This window comes from Passer domesticus, chromosome 1, assembly GCF_036417665.1.
Source record: "Passer domesticus isolate bPasDom1 chromosome 1, bPasDom1.hap1, whole genome shotgun sequence".
Taxonomy (NCBI): Eukaryota; Metazoa; Chordata; class Aves; order Passeriformes; family Passeridae; genus Passer; species Passer domesticus.
Window position 1 is genome coordinate 72215070 of NC_087474.1, and position 14034 is coordinate 72229103.

Here is a 14034-nt window from a genome sequence, read left to right on the forward strand (position 1 = left end):
GAGTCACCATCCCTGGAGATATTTAAGAGACCTATTGGTGTGGCACTTACGGACATGATTTAGTGGTGGATTTGGCTGTGCTGGGTTAATGGTTGGACTCCATGAAAAGTTTGAATAAAAATTCAAAATATTGTGCTTACAGTCTAGGATTGGAGGTTCTGTCTTAAAGCTGATGGTGCTCATGACATGTTTCACTTTGAATAGAAGCTGTGAGGGTGTTTGCCTTTTTCCATGAGCACTGTGCTCTGTTCTGTTCTCAGCCCCTATGTCACAAGCTCTTGCTGCAGGAGTACCCCAGGTGGCCCTTCAGACTTCTGGTCACAACTTCCTCGGAAAAAATCATCAGCAGGCTGGAATGACAAGGTGCCTCCATGCAGCCTGACTGCTCACACTGAGATTTTGTCTTGATTATACCTGACAGCGCAGTAATACAGCTATAGCCTCCTGAAACCTTCTGAAAACCTCCTGTAGAGGAGATTCCACAACATCCATTGACAGCTTCTTCCAGTGTTTTCCTTTTCTACTAATGAGCAAGTTTTCCTAGTTGTGCCTCAGATCATTGTAGACATTTAATGAGATTTTTTTCTTCCTTCTTTTCCCCGGGAACATAGAGAGAGCATTTACTGTCTCTTCTCAGAGGAGCTCCTTCTGCATCAGAAGACTGTTACAAAGTTGTCCCACAGTGATCTCTTTCAGAGTAAGACCAGCTCCATTGGCTTTTCAGCAACAATCTTTACTTTCCAAATACTTGAGCACTTCGTGTTCCTTTGGGACTTGCTCCTCTATCTAAATTTTTCTCACAGTGTGGCCCCAGGGTCTAGCTCTCCTTAGGAAAAGCCTGTGCTCCTACCCTTTGCTTTCAACATGCTTAATAATAGGTCTCAGAAAGTGATTTGTGTGCTCTGTGTTGCCATTGCGTTTTGCAGCTCACTGCGGTCCCCAAATGTTATTCTTCCCCTACGTGTATATGATTTGTGCCTCCTAAATATAGCACTTCCTCTTACTGTAGAAATGCTCTGAAATAGGTTCTTCAAGAGTGCCTTTGATTTCGATCTTGTCCTATGAGTGATTCCAGCCTCTTCCTTCCAGGTGTGTTTCACTGTTTTACAATAATGAAAATACTTGGTAGAATCAAGGCAATGCCAAGTCCCTGCAGAAAGACACGTGAAGTGCCCTCCCAGGACAACAGTAAACTATAGCAATGAAAACTTCTCTTGAGGATGACTTTATTTAGTCTCTTGTGACACCACTTTAGAGTAATTATGTCTGGGATGTGTCTCAGGAGTTTGATGGAATGTCCCAGGGGACAGTGACCAGAATCCTGCTGCAGCAGAGATGCTTCTTTACCTGCTCAGCCAGGTGTCTGTTGAAAGATGATTAAATTTGATAGATTTGCTATTTTGGCAAAAACCTGGGTAGATTTTGTTCTTTTGTTTTTAACATTTTTTTTGGGGGGGGAATCATTTGTGTGTTTGCAAATTAACTGTTTGATGATTTGTTCCAAAATTATTTTAGGATTGGAAATTAGGTAGAGCCTCTGTCTGCCCCCAGCTTATTTCCAGGAGCCATGCCCTAAGTAATTTATGTACCTTCCACCTTATTTGGGTTGCTATCCTAGCCTTTTTGCTGAAATGGATTATGTTCTGTACCTGATAAATATTCAGTCAGTGGCACTTCTGGTGAAGGTTAATGCAAAAGAAGCAGGAACACTTTAGTCAGGCTATTTGTTTTCCTTCCTTGTGTGGTGCTTTATCTCTTCCAGTGTTTGTTATCTTGTATTTTTAAGGTGTTTATATATTTTTTTCTGTTTTAGTTTTTTGCTAACTGAAGTGTCTTTAGCTCCTTGGCCTTTCTGATTTTAATATGTACTTTTTCTTTTCCTGTACAGTTGCCCTTAGTCACATAATTGTGTTACCACTTTCTACTCTGATCATTTTCTAATTTTCCAGTTGTTAGAGAACTTTGTGAACAGCCATAATGGCCTGTGCTTTATACCTTCCCTCTAAGTGGAAATTCCTTTGGTTTGGATTTTTTCAGGTGGATTTTTCTTTTCTTTTTTTTCTGGAGGCGTTTTGTTCTTTTCTTTTCTTTTTTTTTTTAAGTCTGTTGTCCTTTCTCTTCTGTTGTCACATCTTGGAAATCAAAACCCATTTCATGATCACTGTCACCCAGATTACCTTCCCCTTCCAGTTCTCAATCAATTCTTCTTTATTAGTCTAGGTGAAATCTGTAATCAATGTTCCCAGCTATTTATAAATCCAGGGATGTTCAATGCTTGTTGTGACTGCTGCAGGCAAGAGGCAGTGTCTCAGCAGCTCTCCTCCCATGTCTGCTCTGCAGCATGAAGAAGTGATGTTAAAGTTAAATCCAGGCCTGCATTTCAAATATAGAGTACTGCTTAAATTTCAAGGGAAATGGGTAAATGCATTTCTGTTTGCAAGTGTTTGCTTTCCAGATGATACCTCATACATCTTTGAAAAGCTCAAGGTAAAACCTCATGTCATCAGTTAACTGAATTTTCCTTAAGTGTTTCTACCTTTCAAGCACAGGAAGGACAAGAATATGGATGGTTTTTAAAAGATCATTACTCCTGCTCCAGTTTCTGGAGTACAGAGGAGAAAATGTGCATGAACATACTCACAAACGTGTGTGTATGCAGAATCTTCAGGTTTCAGTTCCCCTTCCAGAAGTCACTTGCAGTGCATGCAAGACCATAGCACATAGTATTTTCAGCCTCTATTTGATCCCTGTTAGATATTATCCTTATTATATAAGTGACTGCAGTTCTTGCATTTATTTGAGAGAAGCTGCCATGCTTACTGATTTGGCAAGGATTTCAAAATCCCACAGGAGAAAATATTACAACTCTGCAGGAAATGGTTTTACTCACCTGAGTGCTGGTAAGGGGTGATTGTACCGTGTGCTTTCACTTTGAGCGCTTTTATCAATGCTTCTGACTTTTGGATGTGTTTTTCTGTGCTCACTGTCATTTAAGGAGGTGAGGAATCAATGTTTAAAGTTGTGTAAATGCTGAAATTTGTTTGAGTTTTGAACTTGAACTTTGTTTTTTATAGTAGTGGGGTTTAGCTTTGGCAGTGCTGAGCTGTCTCAGTTCCCTTTGTAGATGGGGATTGCTTTTGGTCCGTAACACATCTTGTAGTTAAAATACAAATTCTAGTCTCAGAACTCAGTTTAAATGTCTAACAGAAAGCAGCAGAGTTCAGCATTTCTAAGCTTCATTGACAATATGATCTAATAGAATATGTGTCAGCAACATTGCCCAGATACCAACTTAAAAAATATATATTTGATTTCTGTATACATTTTTTTATTTCAAATTACCAACTTCAGCAACAATATGCTGCCCAAGATTTAATATGTGTGACAGACTGGATCCTTCATGGCCATGCTGATCTGTTGGGTGGATAATGTGTTACACATCTCTTTTTATATGTACGCATGGATAAGACGTAAATTGATTTGAATCTCGATGTGTTTTTTGCAAATGTGCAGATGCCTGTTAGAGTAGATAATATATGCTGCCTATTTTGTCTGCTTAGAAGTAGTGAAATGTGTCTGCACATAAAGGAAGTTGGGTGGGAGAGAGACAGAGTGTCTTGAGGGCCAGAAAAAGAGGTAATGAAGGTATTAGTTTGTAAATCAGACTATATATGTGTTTTGTAGTCCCGTAACAGTTTTCTGGTAGACAAGGATAGGGGTAGTGCAAGCAAGGGACCTCACCCTTCCTAATGTCAGAGGCTTTGTACCCTGTGAAAGCGAGACTGGGGGCTTTCTGGTAAATTTTTAAAAACCCTAACTTTAAAAAAATTGATTATTATAAATGCCTAGTCCCCTCTCTTGCCTGTGTGCAAACCATTATGTGAAGATTGTATGATGGGGCCAGGAGTCAAGACTGCAGAATATGGTTGTCCAGCAAATGGGAAACTGGGGCTGAGTGGTCACATTATTAATTTACTTTTCTGTTTTGTGTTTCCTTCCTTCTGCTCCTCCTACAACACTTCTGGCATTTCAGGTTTCTAAAGTCAACGGGGTCACTCGAATGTCATCTCCGAGTGCAAATGCAGCCAGTGCCAAAAAGATGAGAGAAGTCAGACCTTCACCGTCCAAAACTGTGAAGTACACTGCAACAGTGACAAAGGGAACTGTCACATACACCAAAGCCAAGAAAGAACTGGTCAAGGAAACCAAACTAAATCACCACAAACCCAGTTCACCTGTCAACCACACAATCTCAGGGAAAATAGAAAGTAGCAATGCAAAAACCCGCAAACAGGTGCTATCCCTTGGAGCATCCAAGTCTAACAATACCGCTGTTAATGGTGTAAAAGTCAATGGCAAGTTGAACCAAAAGACATGCACTAAGGAGGTGGGGAGACAGTTAAGGGAGGGGCTGCGCAACTCGAAGAGGAGGCTGGAAGAGACGAATCACATAGACAAAATACAGTCGCCCACCAAGAGAATGAAAGGGGCCGTCGGCTTGGCAGAAGCTGCCAGCAAAAAGGCAGCAGTAGAAAAGCCTTTGCTCAATGGACACCTTAGAAAGGAAGTGCCAGAGAAGAGTTTGGAAAGGAATAGGCCGAAAAGAGCCACTGCTGGAAAGAGTACGCCAGGGAAACAAGCACATGGCAAAACTGAAAATGCCTCCTGTGAAAATCGTTCTACCTCTCAAGCGGAGTCCTTGCACAAGCCACAAGACTCAATGGGAAAGCACGAAAAGGGCAGTAGTAAGTCTGGGTGGGGGATGCTGGGGGAGATTCCCATCCTTAGGCCCTCCACCAAGGAATTTCATGACCCACTGATATACATTGAGTCAGTCCGAGCTCAGGTAGAGAAGTATGGGATGTGCAGGGTGATTCCTCCTCCAGACTGGAGACCTGAGTGCAAGCTAAACGATGAAATGCGGTTTGTGACACAGATTCAGCACATACACAAGCTAGGCAGGCGCTGGGGACCCAACGTGCAGCGGCTGGCCTGTATCAAGAAGCACCTCAAATCTCAGGGCATTACCATGGATGAACTCCCACTCATAGGTAAGGGCTGTGATTCCTTGGCTTTTTGCCACTGCTTGTAAGTGTCTGTATCTGACTTTATCCTCTGTTTGCCTTTATGCTTAACCATGCTCAGTTAACACTGCAGAGCTTGAATCTCTCTCTTTTTCCACTGGTCAGGCACAATGCAGGTAGGTTGTCAGGGAGCTTTCCAGGGCGACTTTATATTGCCATTTTCCTCTTGTTTAACCCATTTTGAAAATGAAATCACTCCATGGACCTTGATCAGCATATTTCAGAATCTTCTTCTTTCCCTGCTGTTTATTTATGTGGGTTGTACGACTGTGTCTATTGATGGCCTTGTTTTAAAGGTTGTTTCAGAGTATTTTTTGGACCTTTCCAAAGATGTTTTCCTAACAGGTTGCAATGCTGCCGGGCTTTAATGCATTTTTCTCCCCGCCTCTTCCTTTAAAAACATTTAACCAAAGGGGAAAGAAAATATCTCAGAACTGACTTGTGTTTGGGTACTCAGACACTTAAAATCACAAATTTGCAGTGACCTGCTGACATTTAACAACCATTAAGTGTCAAGAATAGGCAGTAAAATGTAGTTGATTGCAAAATGGAGGTTTCATTATTTCTCCCAGCAGGTGCCTGCCAGGGCTAATGCCTGAGTGAGAATCACTTATTTAACAGAATTCTTGGTTTATGGTCTGCTGTCAGATATGACACGTGACAAAAATGTGACAATAGTTGGTAAAAACATGACAACAGCAGCATACAAATGAACTATTGGATGAGCTACCTCCATCTCTGCTGCCTTTGCAGACACATAGTAAGAAACCTGTGATTTTAATTTTTGTAAGTTCCTCCCTTTGTTTTTGAGCTGTTTTGGGTACAAGCTCACACAACCTGCATGTTGCAACTCAAGGCTAGAGTTTTGCCTTTGAGGCATTATCGGACCTGAGGCAGTTTTCGGCGCTGGTTGGATTAAAGGACGTGATTTTCTGTTTAAACTGTTCACAACACTCCCTTCCCCCGCCTCCTTCTTTTTAAATTTTGTTTTATATCACATATGGTAAGTGAGGGAAAATGCATAAAAGCACACAAAATGATTGCAGACTTTATGGTGAGCTGATGCAGGGCGCAGCAGAGAAATAAGAAAATTTCAAGAAGGAGGAACGATAGGATAGCACTATATTGCAATAGCCATGCAAAAACGTTCAAGGAAATCTGAAAATTAAAATCACTCAAGCAGCAATAAATGAACATTTTGTATGCCTAATGTATGCAATGGTTGTATGCTAATGGAAAAAAATAATGAATTACATTTACATTGGCAAGAGAGAGAAGAAAATGTGCAAGACAGCTCGATTAACGCTCCTGGAACAATGTTAACTTTTTAATGAAATACCTTAACTTGGCATTAAGATGGCATTACTGTTAATTATTTGTATTATTTAAGCACCTAAGAGCCTAATGAATAGTCAAGGATTCTATTCTGCTGGGTGCCATATAACCAGAGCAAAACAGTGGTCTCTTACAAATTTGCATCCTCTGTATCCTTTCTGCGATTAATTTCCTACCTATCCTGCGTTTAAAATCAAAAACAAAACGGAGAAAAGAAGCTGGAGATCATCAGTGCACAAAGAGGAAAAATCTGTTGGTTCTGTCAGGAAACATATGAAATAATCTGTGGTGATAAATGCACGCTTATTTAAGTAGACATGCATACATAGCCCTTCTCTCCAGGCCAAATCACATTTCCATTGAATTAAGTGGGACTTCTGCCAATGGCCTGTGTAGTGCCAGCATTTGGTATTAAATGCATACCTGAAGATTTAAAATTTTCTTTTTAAAAATGAGCTTGCTCACTAAGCAATTTAAAAGTATTCCTAACTTAGGGAAATTAAGGCAATTAAAAAAAAAAGTTAAACACTGCTTCTGCATAATGTGCCAGATTTCCTATTTAAGCCATTTTGCTATAGGTGCTTTTAAAGAACTCCCTTTTTTGTTGTTGTTGGGTTTTTTCCCTTATTTTTTTTCCCCCCTTCAGTATTTCAAGGAAAGTTTAAGCAGCAAGCTTAGGTCAATCCTGGAGAACATCAGTCTGAGATATAAATGCTTCCAAAAGTTATGACTGTGTGAAATGGAATTATAATTGAGAGCATTTTGCAAACCTTAGCTGTAGGCTCTGGTTGAATGAAGTGCTACTCGAGCTCTAATATTGCAGAGTGATTATGAGTGATCATTCCATGATGCAGGAGAAAATTGAATTTTCAACAGTGCTGAAACTAGGGCCTTAAACTGAGTGTGTGCTGGAGAAAACATAGAATGGTAAATCTGGGCCACACTTCTTTCCAAGTTTGGGAGTATGTTACCCAACTTTATGTAGATTGCCGAATTTGTTGGCATGGAAAGCCATCTCTTGAGTTACACCTTCAGCTTATTTGTGGCTTGCATGTAGAAACCACTGACCAAACAAAGTAACAAAAGCCATCTTGGAAGTTACATTTATATTACGCTATGTATGGAAGATTAAAGAAGAAAGAAAGAAAGAAAACCTTCCAAACTCATTTTGTTTTTTTCTCCCAGTGGTGTTTACTTTTTTCTCAGCTTCCAGCCCTTTTCAAAATCTCCCCCACCCTATTCCCAAATGTACTAAATAGGATAAATCTCCTGCCTCATGGTCCTGCCTCCACCCTTATTTTCTACTCAAAGCTTGGTTTTGTCTGCAGCCAAACACCTTTGTCTTGTGCTGAGTGGGCAGTATAAATGCAGCACAGGGTAGTTGGAAAAAAGTAATGTGGCAATATGATATGAGTTCAGATGATGTAACTGTGCATCCTGCAGTAAATATTTACAATAATGCTGCTTCTTGCCCTCCTCTGTTGCAGTAGCATTTCTGAGTGCTCTGAAATGGCTATGGCATGATGGTTCTTTACTTTTCTAAAAGACAAAGGCAAAGGGAGACAGTGTGGCGGCAGAGATGTTGACGCTGGTTTTGTATTAATTCTCTTTTTTCCTTGAACAGTGCCCTGTTGAATTGTAGGTGGTCTTTGGGCCATTTCTTCACTCTTTCCACTGATGATTTATTTCTGTGCTTTCAGAGTATTTATGATGTTTCTTTTATTGTTCCTCATCCATTTGGCTGCTTTTTATGCTGCAGTTTGTATAATTTTTTTTTTGACTGGAGTGTGAAATGTGCTAGTCATCTTACAACATACAAAACCAGAATGGAGTATAAAATATGGATGGCCTCAGACTGGAAGAATAATGTGTCTGGAACTTTTCATGTGGTTACAGGCTCCAACCCCAAACAACCTCTTTCCTCCCTTTGGTTTTTATATGAATTTTATTACCTGTAGTGAAATTAATAATGTGCTCCTTTTAAATCCTAACTTCATTCAAGGTGTCATGCAGATATTAGATAATTGTTAATTCACCTGCAGAAAGGATAGGTATTTGTCTTTCTGGCAAGTACCTCAGCTTGACACTGGTTTTGTTTATTCCTGGTGTGAACCAGATGTGGGACTGGTGGTGGGTTGAGGGTGTGTGGGCTTTTATAGAGATGGGCAACCCTCATCTGCCCAGCCACTGAGTAATGACCAGGGCACAGATGCATGTCAGGGAGATAGCTTGGGGTGCTCTGAGAAAAGAAGGACATGAAAATCAAGGAGGAGAGCAGACAGAATTGTAGGGAAGGCTGCTGCAAGTAGCAGAATATGGCCTATGAATGAATTGAGCTGGCAAAACAGTGGTGTGTGCCTCTCTTTAGCAGGAGGCATGCAAGAGAGGGACAGTTCTGCTCTGGTGCCCAGCTGCCTGGAGCTGTCACGTCCCCTGTGTGCCCAGCCTGGTAGCACATTTGACATGAGCTGCCCACAGCTTTCCTAATCTACTCCTGTGTTTCCCTTTCCCTTCTTCTGCTGCCTGGCACATGTGAACCCCAGGAGGCTGCGAGCTCGACCTGGCCTGCTTCGTCCAGCTGATCAACGAGATGGGGGGGATGCAACAAGTGACTGACCTCAAGAAATGGAACAAGCTGGCAGACATGCTGCGCATCCCCAAAACTGCACAGGACAGGCTGGCCAAGCTACAAGAAGCCTACTGCCAGTACTTGCTCTCCTATGACTCCCTCTCCCCTGAGGAGCACAAGAAACTGGAGAAGGAGGTCTTGCTGGAAAAGGAAATCCTGGAGAAGAGGAAAGGACCTTTGGAGGGACATTCAGAGAATGCCTACAAGTTCCATTCCTTGCCCCGGTTTGAGCCCAAAAACGGACTCATCAATGGCGTGGTTCACAAAAATGGCTTCCGCAACAAGTTAAAAGAGGTCGATGTCCCACTGAAGACGGGCAGGCGGCGGCTCTTTGCTCAGGAAAAGGAGACCACGAAGGAGGACGACGAGGAGGAGGAGGAGGAGGGAGTTCTTAGCGACTTACACAAGTGTATATACAAGGTAATGAGGCTGGCTCTGCCCTGTCTGCTCTGTTGTGTGGGTGGTGTCTGGGTGCACACCCAGCTGGCTGAGGGGAGCTGATGGGTTGCAGTGGCATCCCTGAGGCAGCAGTTATCATGGTTCTCATGGCCAGGCAGTCTGGGGCTTTATCCTGATATGCCTGGCTCTTGCAGGATGTCTGGAAAAGCTGGGAGGCATTACTGTCATAACAAGATGCTCTGGGCTCTGCCCCCCTTCAATCTCCTTGTGAGACGCTCCCTGAATATCTCTGCCCAATTATCCTTGCAGACACAGATTTTATTTTCATTTTCTAGTGACATTTAAAGTAATGTTCTGCTTTCTCATTCCTGCTTCTTGCAAACCTCTTGTTGAGTGAAGTGCTGCACATCAAAACGAACATCACTAGAAATACTACTACATTTAGAAAGGGCAAATTGAAATGCAAACAATATTTTCATCCACGATGCCAGGTTTGCTCAGCACTAACAGTCACATGGACACTTAGTCCTCCACATATCAAGTGCATCCATTTACAAAGGAATGCTGACTCGTTCACTGTGTTTTATTTGGCAGTCTCATGCTCTGGAGCAGGACTTGGCGCTGCAACTCACAGTGCAATTTTGAGTTGAGTTGAATGGTGTAGCCTCGCTCTGAGAGAAATATAGCATTGAGTGTCCGTGCCCAGTAAAGGAATAAGCTGTTCTTCCCCTTCCAATCTCATTCCATCACCAGGAAATGAAGCCAGATAGCTCAAAATGACTTATTGTTAAGCTATTTAGGGACTGCATGAGCTCACGACCTGAGCTTTAAAAGCTTGCTTGAGTTTTCTTTTGCAGCCTGTTATGATTTGTCAGCCCAAAAATTCTTTTTACTGGGGACTCTGGCCTCAATCCCACCTTTGAAAAGCAATGTCTTTGCCATGCTGCCCTTGGAGAGGAGCTTATCTAATGACAGCCGCTTTTGTGAATAGTGAAGTGGCATTTCTGTGCTTAATATCCCATGCTTAATGATGGTTAAATGAAAAACTTGATCAACCTTACCCTGACTGCTGCATGAACAACCTCAAACTTAGTGGGGGAATGCCTTTTTCTTCTTTTCCAGTGCAAGTCCCACTTCAAAGTTCAGTAGATACAAAGTCACTCAAAAAGTAAGATTGGGATTTTTGAGAAGTATCCCAGTTGGATTTAGGAAGTAATAAAAAAGCAAGCAAGCAAAGTGTAGCTGGTAGCTGCAGTCTGAGCTACAGTCTGTAGCTGTAGCCAGTCTGAGTCTGCTGAGTACCAGGCCCTCACCCCAAAAGGCAGAGAGCTCCCGGAATTTCTGCTTGGTCACCAAAAAAAGCACTGGCAGTACTGGCAGCATCAGACCCTGTCTGAGTCTGACAATACCAGGTAGAAATACTTTTGTCCTGAGCAGGGAGGGTGTTAGAGAGGAGCACCACTGAGCCCATGGGTGGGGGCTCTCCCCACCCACCAAAGCAGCTTTTGTCCACTGTGGTGCCAGCAGCTTCCCAGACCCTGGCAAGTGTTTGTTTTGATCCCATCCCACATTCTCCGTAGTGCAGAGACTGGGAGCTGCTGTCACAGGTGATGGACTGAGGGGAAGGCAGGGGCAAGCAAGTCTCTGGTGGATTTCTGGAGAGATCCCCGCTGTGGAACACCCTGTGGGACATCTAGTCAGCCTGAGTGCAGAGAGAGGGGTGAAGCTTCATTTTTTACAGCACTCAGGGTAAAGCCCTGTAAGGAGAACTGGTGCATTAGTACTGATTATGTCACTTAGAGCAAGCCTCAAGACACAGAAATTATGCATCAAGTTTGATGCACCAGGGTAGCCCACAGGATGTAAAATTGCTGTAGTTCATCATTGGGCTTTAAAAGACTGAGGGAATGTGGTGCTGGCATCAGTTGTAAGCAGAGAGTGCTTTGTGGCATTTAATGGCACAAGCCTTTTAATCCTGTGTGTGTGGATGGGGGAGTGTTCTTTACCTAATAACATCTTCCTGAGAAAATTTGAATTTCATTAACAGAGCCTGCCCTCATGTTACAGTTTCCACATATGATGGGACTGTAATGGTGCCTTTTTAAAGCAAATTGCTAATTTTAATTAAAAATGAAAAACACATAAAACAAACAAACAAAAAACCCCAACAAACCCATGTCTGTGAAAAATGCCCAGGTCAGTATCTTGAGGGCTGGAGGGAGCACATCATAATTATATGGCTGTAGTCCAGTTTGGGCCATAAAGTCTGTTCTTCAGACTGTGAAGAGGCCATACATTTAGGATTTCTCACAGTAATTTCTGCAGTCAGCACATGCTTGAGCTGTTTTTAGCAAGAGACATCCAGTCTTCCAGGAGCAGTTACCACCGTATCGCATGTCAAGGTTAGAGTAAATCTCCTTTGTGTTAGGCTGACTTTCTGCCAGGACTCCCAAATTATTTTCAGTGTCTCTCTTTCCCAGGCTGTGAGGCCTGCTGTGCTTTTAAGTGTATGTGCAGGCTGCTGTGCTTGCTTGCTTTTCTCCTAAATAAGTGTTTTTTCTACCTGACGATTAAAATGTTGTCATTTCTAAGTGTGTGAAGTAAACTGCTGACATCAAAGCAGGATCTGATGCAAGATTTTCACACTTCTTTCCCCAGTTTTAGCTCTGACAGTATTTTAAAAATCTTTACTGTGCTGACTGAAAGCAGCATTTTTTCCATACAGAACAAACTGAAGGCATATTAGCAGACTCATTAGAGGGACACACAGAGGAAATCATGATGCGATTTTTGCCAGCTCTCCCATAAACAGTCATGGAAATCCTACGCTGAGCTCTCTTCACCCAGAGACTTGGCATTTTCATACTTCACTTAATAGGTGCCCCTCCTTTCCACCTGTGGCTATTGTGAAATCTCTGGTTTCAGCTCATATTTATGTTTGCTTTGATGTCTTTACCATTCATAGCTTTGCAGTGTCCCTCTCTCTGCCTTCCCTCCAGGCTTGGTGCTGGTGGTGATGCTCCCCCTGGGTTGTCTGTCACAGCCCCTGCATCAGACCTGAGAAGAATCAGGGGAGGAAATAGGAATTTCATTTTTTTAAACCTTCCTATCTTCTTGTCACAGAGACTCTGTTTTGTAGCTTGAAGCTCCTAAGACAGTTGTTGAACTGCTGAGATACTTTTCAGGGTGTTGGAAAGGGTATTTTGCTCGCCTGTGATTCATTTTGTGTTCTGGTTAGAATGCTCCATTAAAGCATTTTAAATGTTTTTCTGTGCTGTCATCAGAAAATGTTAAAAGATTCCTCAGATTAAAGAAAACAACCAAACAGCACAAACAGACAGCCCTCAGCCATTTAATTTGTTTTACAGTTTTTAGGAGACTAAAAAGATACCAAATTCTTGGCAGAGGAAGAAATATGCAATTTTATAGGGTTAAAGTGTTCCACTTTTCCAGTTTCTTTTTTCTTGCTTGCTATACACTTCTGTTTTCTTTCTTGTCTGAGAAATGGAAAGACATGGCTAATCTTGGAAGATGAGGCCTTAATTTTGTTTTTCTGCATAAGATGAGAGGAAGAGGCAGGTGACTGAGAGGAGGCAGCTGGTTTGCCCCCGCTGGCGGCGGTGCCTCGGTGCGGGCCCTGCGCTTTACGAGAGGTTTTGTTGTAAAAGGCTGCCACAATAAACCATTCACAAGGGCATTAAAAGATGAAGGAAATTGCTTATTGGATCACAGAGAATCCAGCTCTGAAGTTTATGGGAATCAGAGTGCCCCAGGCCCTGGGCATTTGACAAACTTTTTTTTTTGCTAAAGCTAATTATGCAGCATTCAATTTAAAAAGTGACAACGTTACAACCACATGAGCAGAGTGATAGACTTGGCCTGTGGGGGAAAGCTGCTTTTATAGTTCTTTCTAGTTTACTCTTGGACATAGTTATTAAATAAATTAAACACAAGAAAAGGCTGAAGCGGTTTGGCAGATCTGTTTCATAATTGAAAAACTAGAAAGGTAACAGTCCAAATAATAAAACTCATTTATGCAGAGTTTTTAAGCCTGTGGTTGCTCAGATGAGCAGTCAGGGAAGGAGCAGTGGATCTGGTGAGGGGGCAAAGACATTTTGTACTCCCTGTTAGCAGAGTGCTGCTGCCTGCAGCAGTGCCCTCAGCCCTGGTGTGGTGCCTGCCAGGTCTCATGGCATGCGGCTTCCCAGCGTCCTCCTTCTGCCCTGGAGCAGAGGAGGCAATGGAGGTGTTCCTGTCTTTGCATACCACAGTGTCAGGGCGGAGAGGAGCAAGTGCTCTTGCCTCCACAGCCACCAGACTGTGGTGGTGTAGGTGTGCAGGAAAGCAGGTGCCTGGAAACTCTGGGTTAGCTCAAGCAGAAAACCAAGTCAGAGCCTCTTCTCTACAGCCCCTTGCAGCAATGCCAAGAGTGAAGGCAGTTATTCAGCAATTTGACTGTGTTTTCCTTTTCCTAACTTTGTAATTACAGGTCTTGGTTCTTTGGCATTTGAACTGCTTTTATTGAATTGAGCAGAACTAGTTTTTGAAAGCAAAAACTACTGTTTGATTACAGTAATCCTGGCAAAC

General features: G+C 42.5%; 1 protein-coding gene across 15 annotated transcripts in view; it reads left to right on the forward strand.

Moving 5' to 3' along the window:
* JARID2 (jumonji and AT-rich interaction domain containing 2) overlaps positions 1–14034 on the forward strand; it is a 212241-nt gene that overhangs the window by 181130 nt on the left and 17077 nt on the right. For all 15 annotated transcript variants that reach the window (XM_064423613.1, XM_064423669.1, XM_064423578.1 and 12 more), the window contains exons 7-8: positions 4034–5051; positions 8963–9468. In XM_064423613.1, coding sequence (XP_064279683.1) covers positions 4034–5051; positions 8963–9468 — 1524 coding nt within the window. The remainder of the gene's footprint in view (positions 1–4033; positions 5052–8962; positions 9469–14034) is intronic.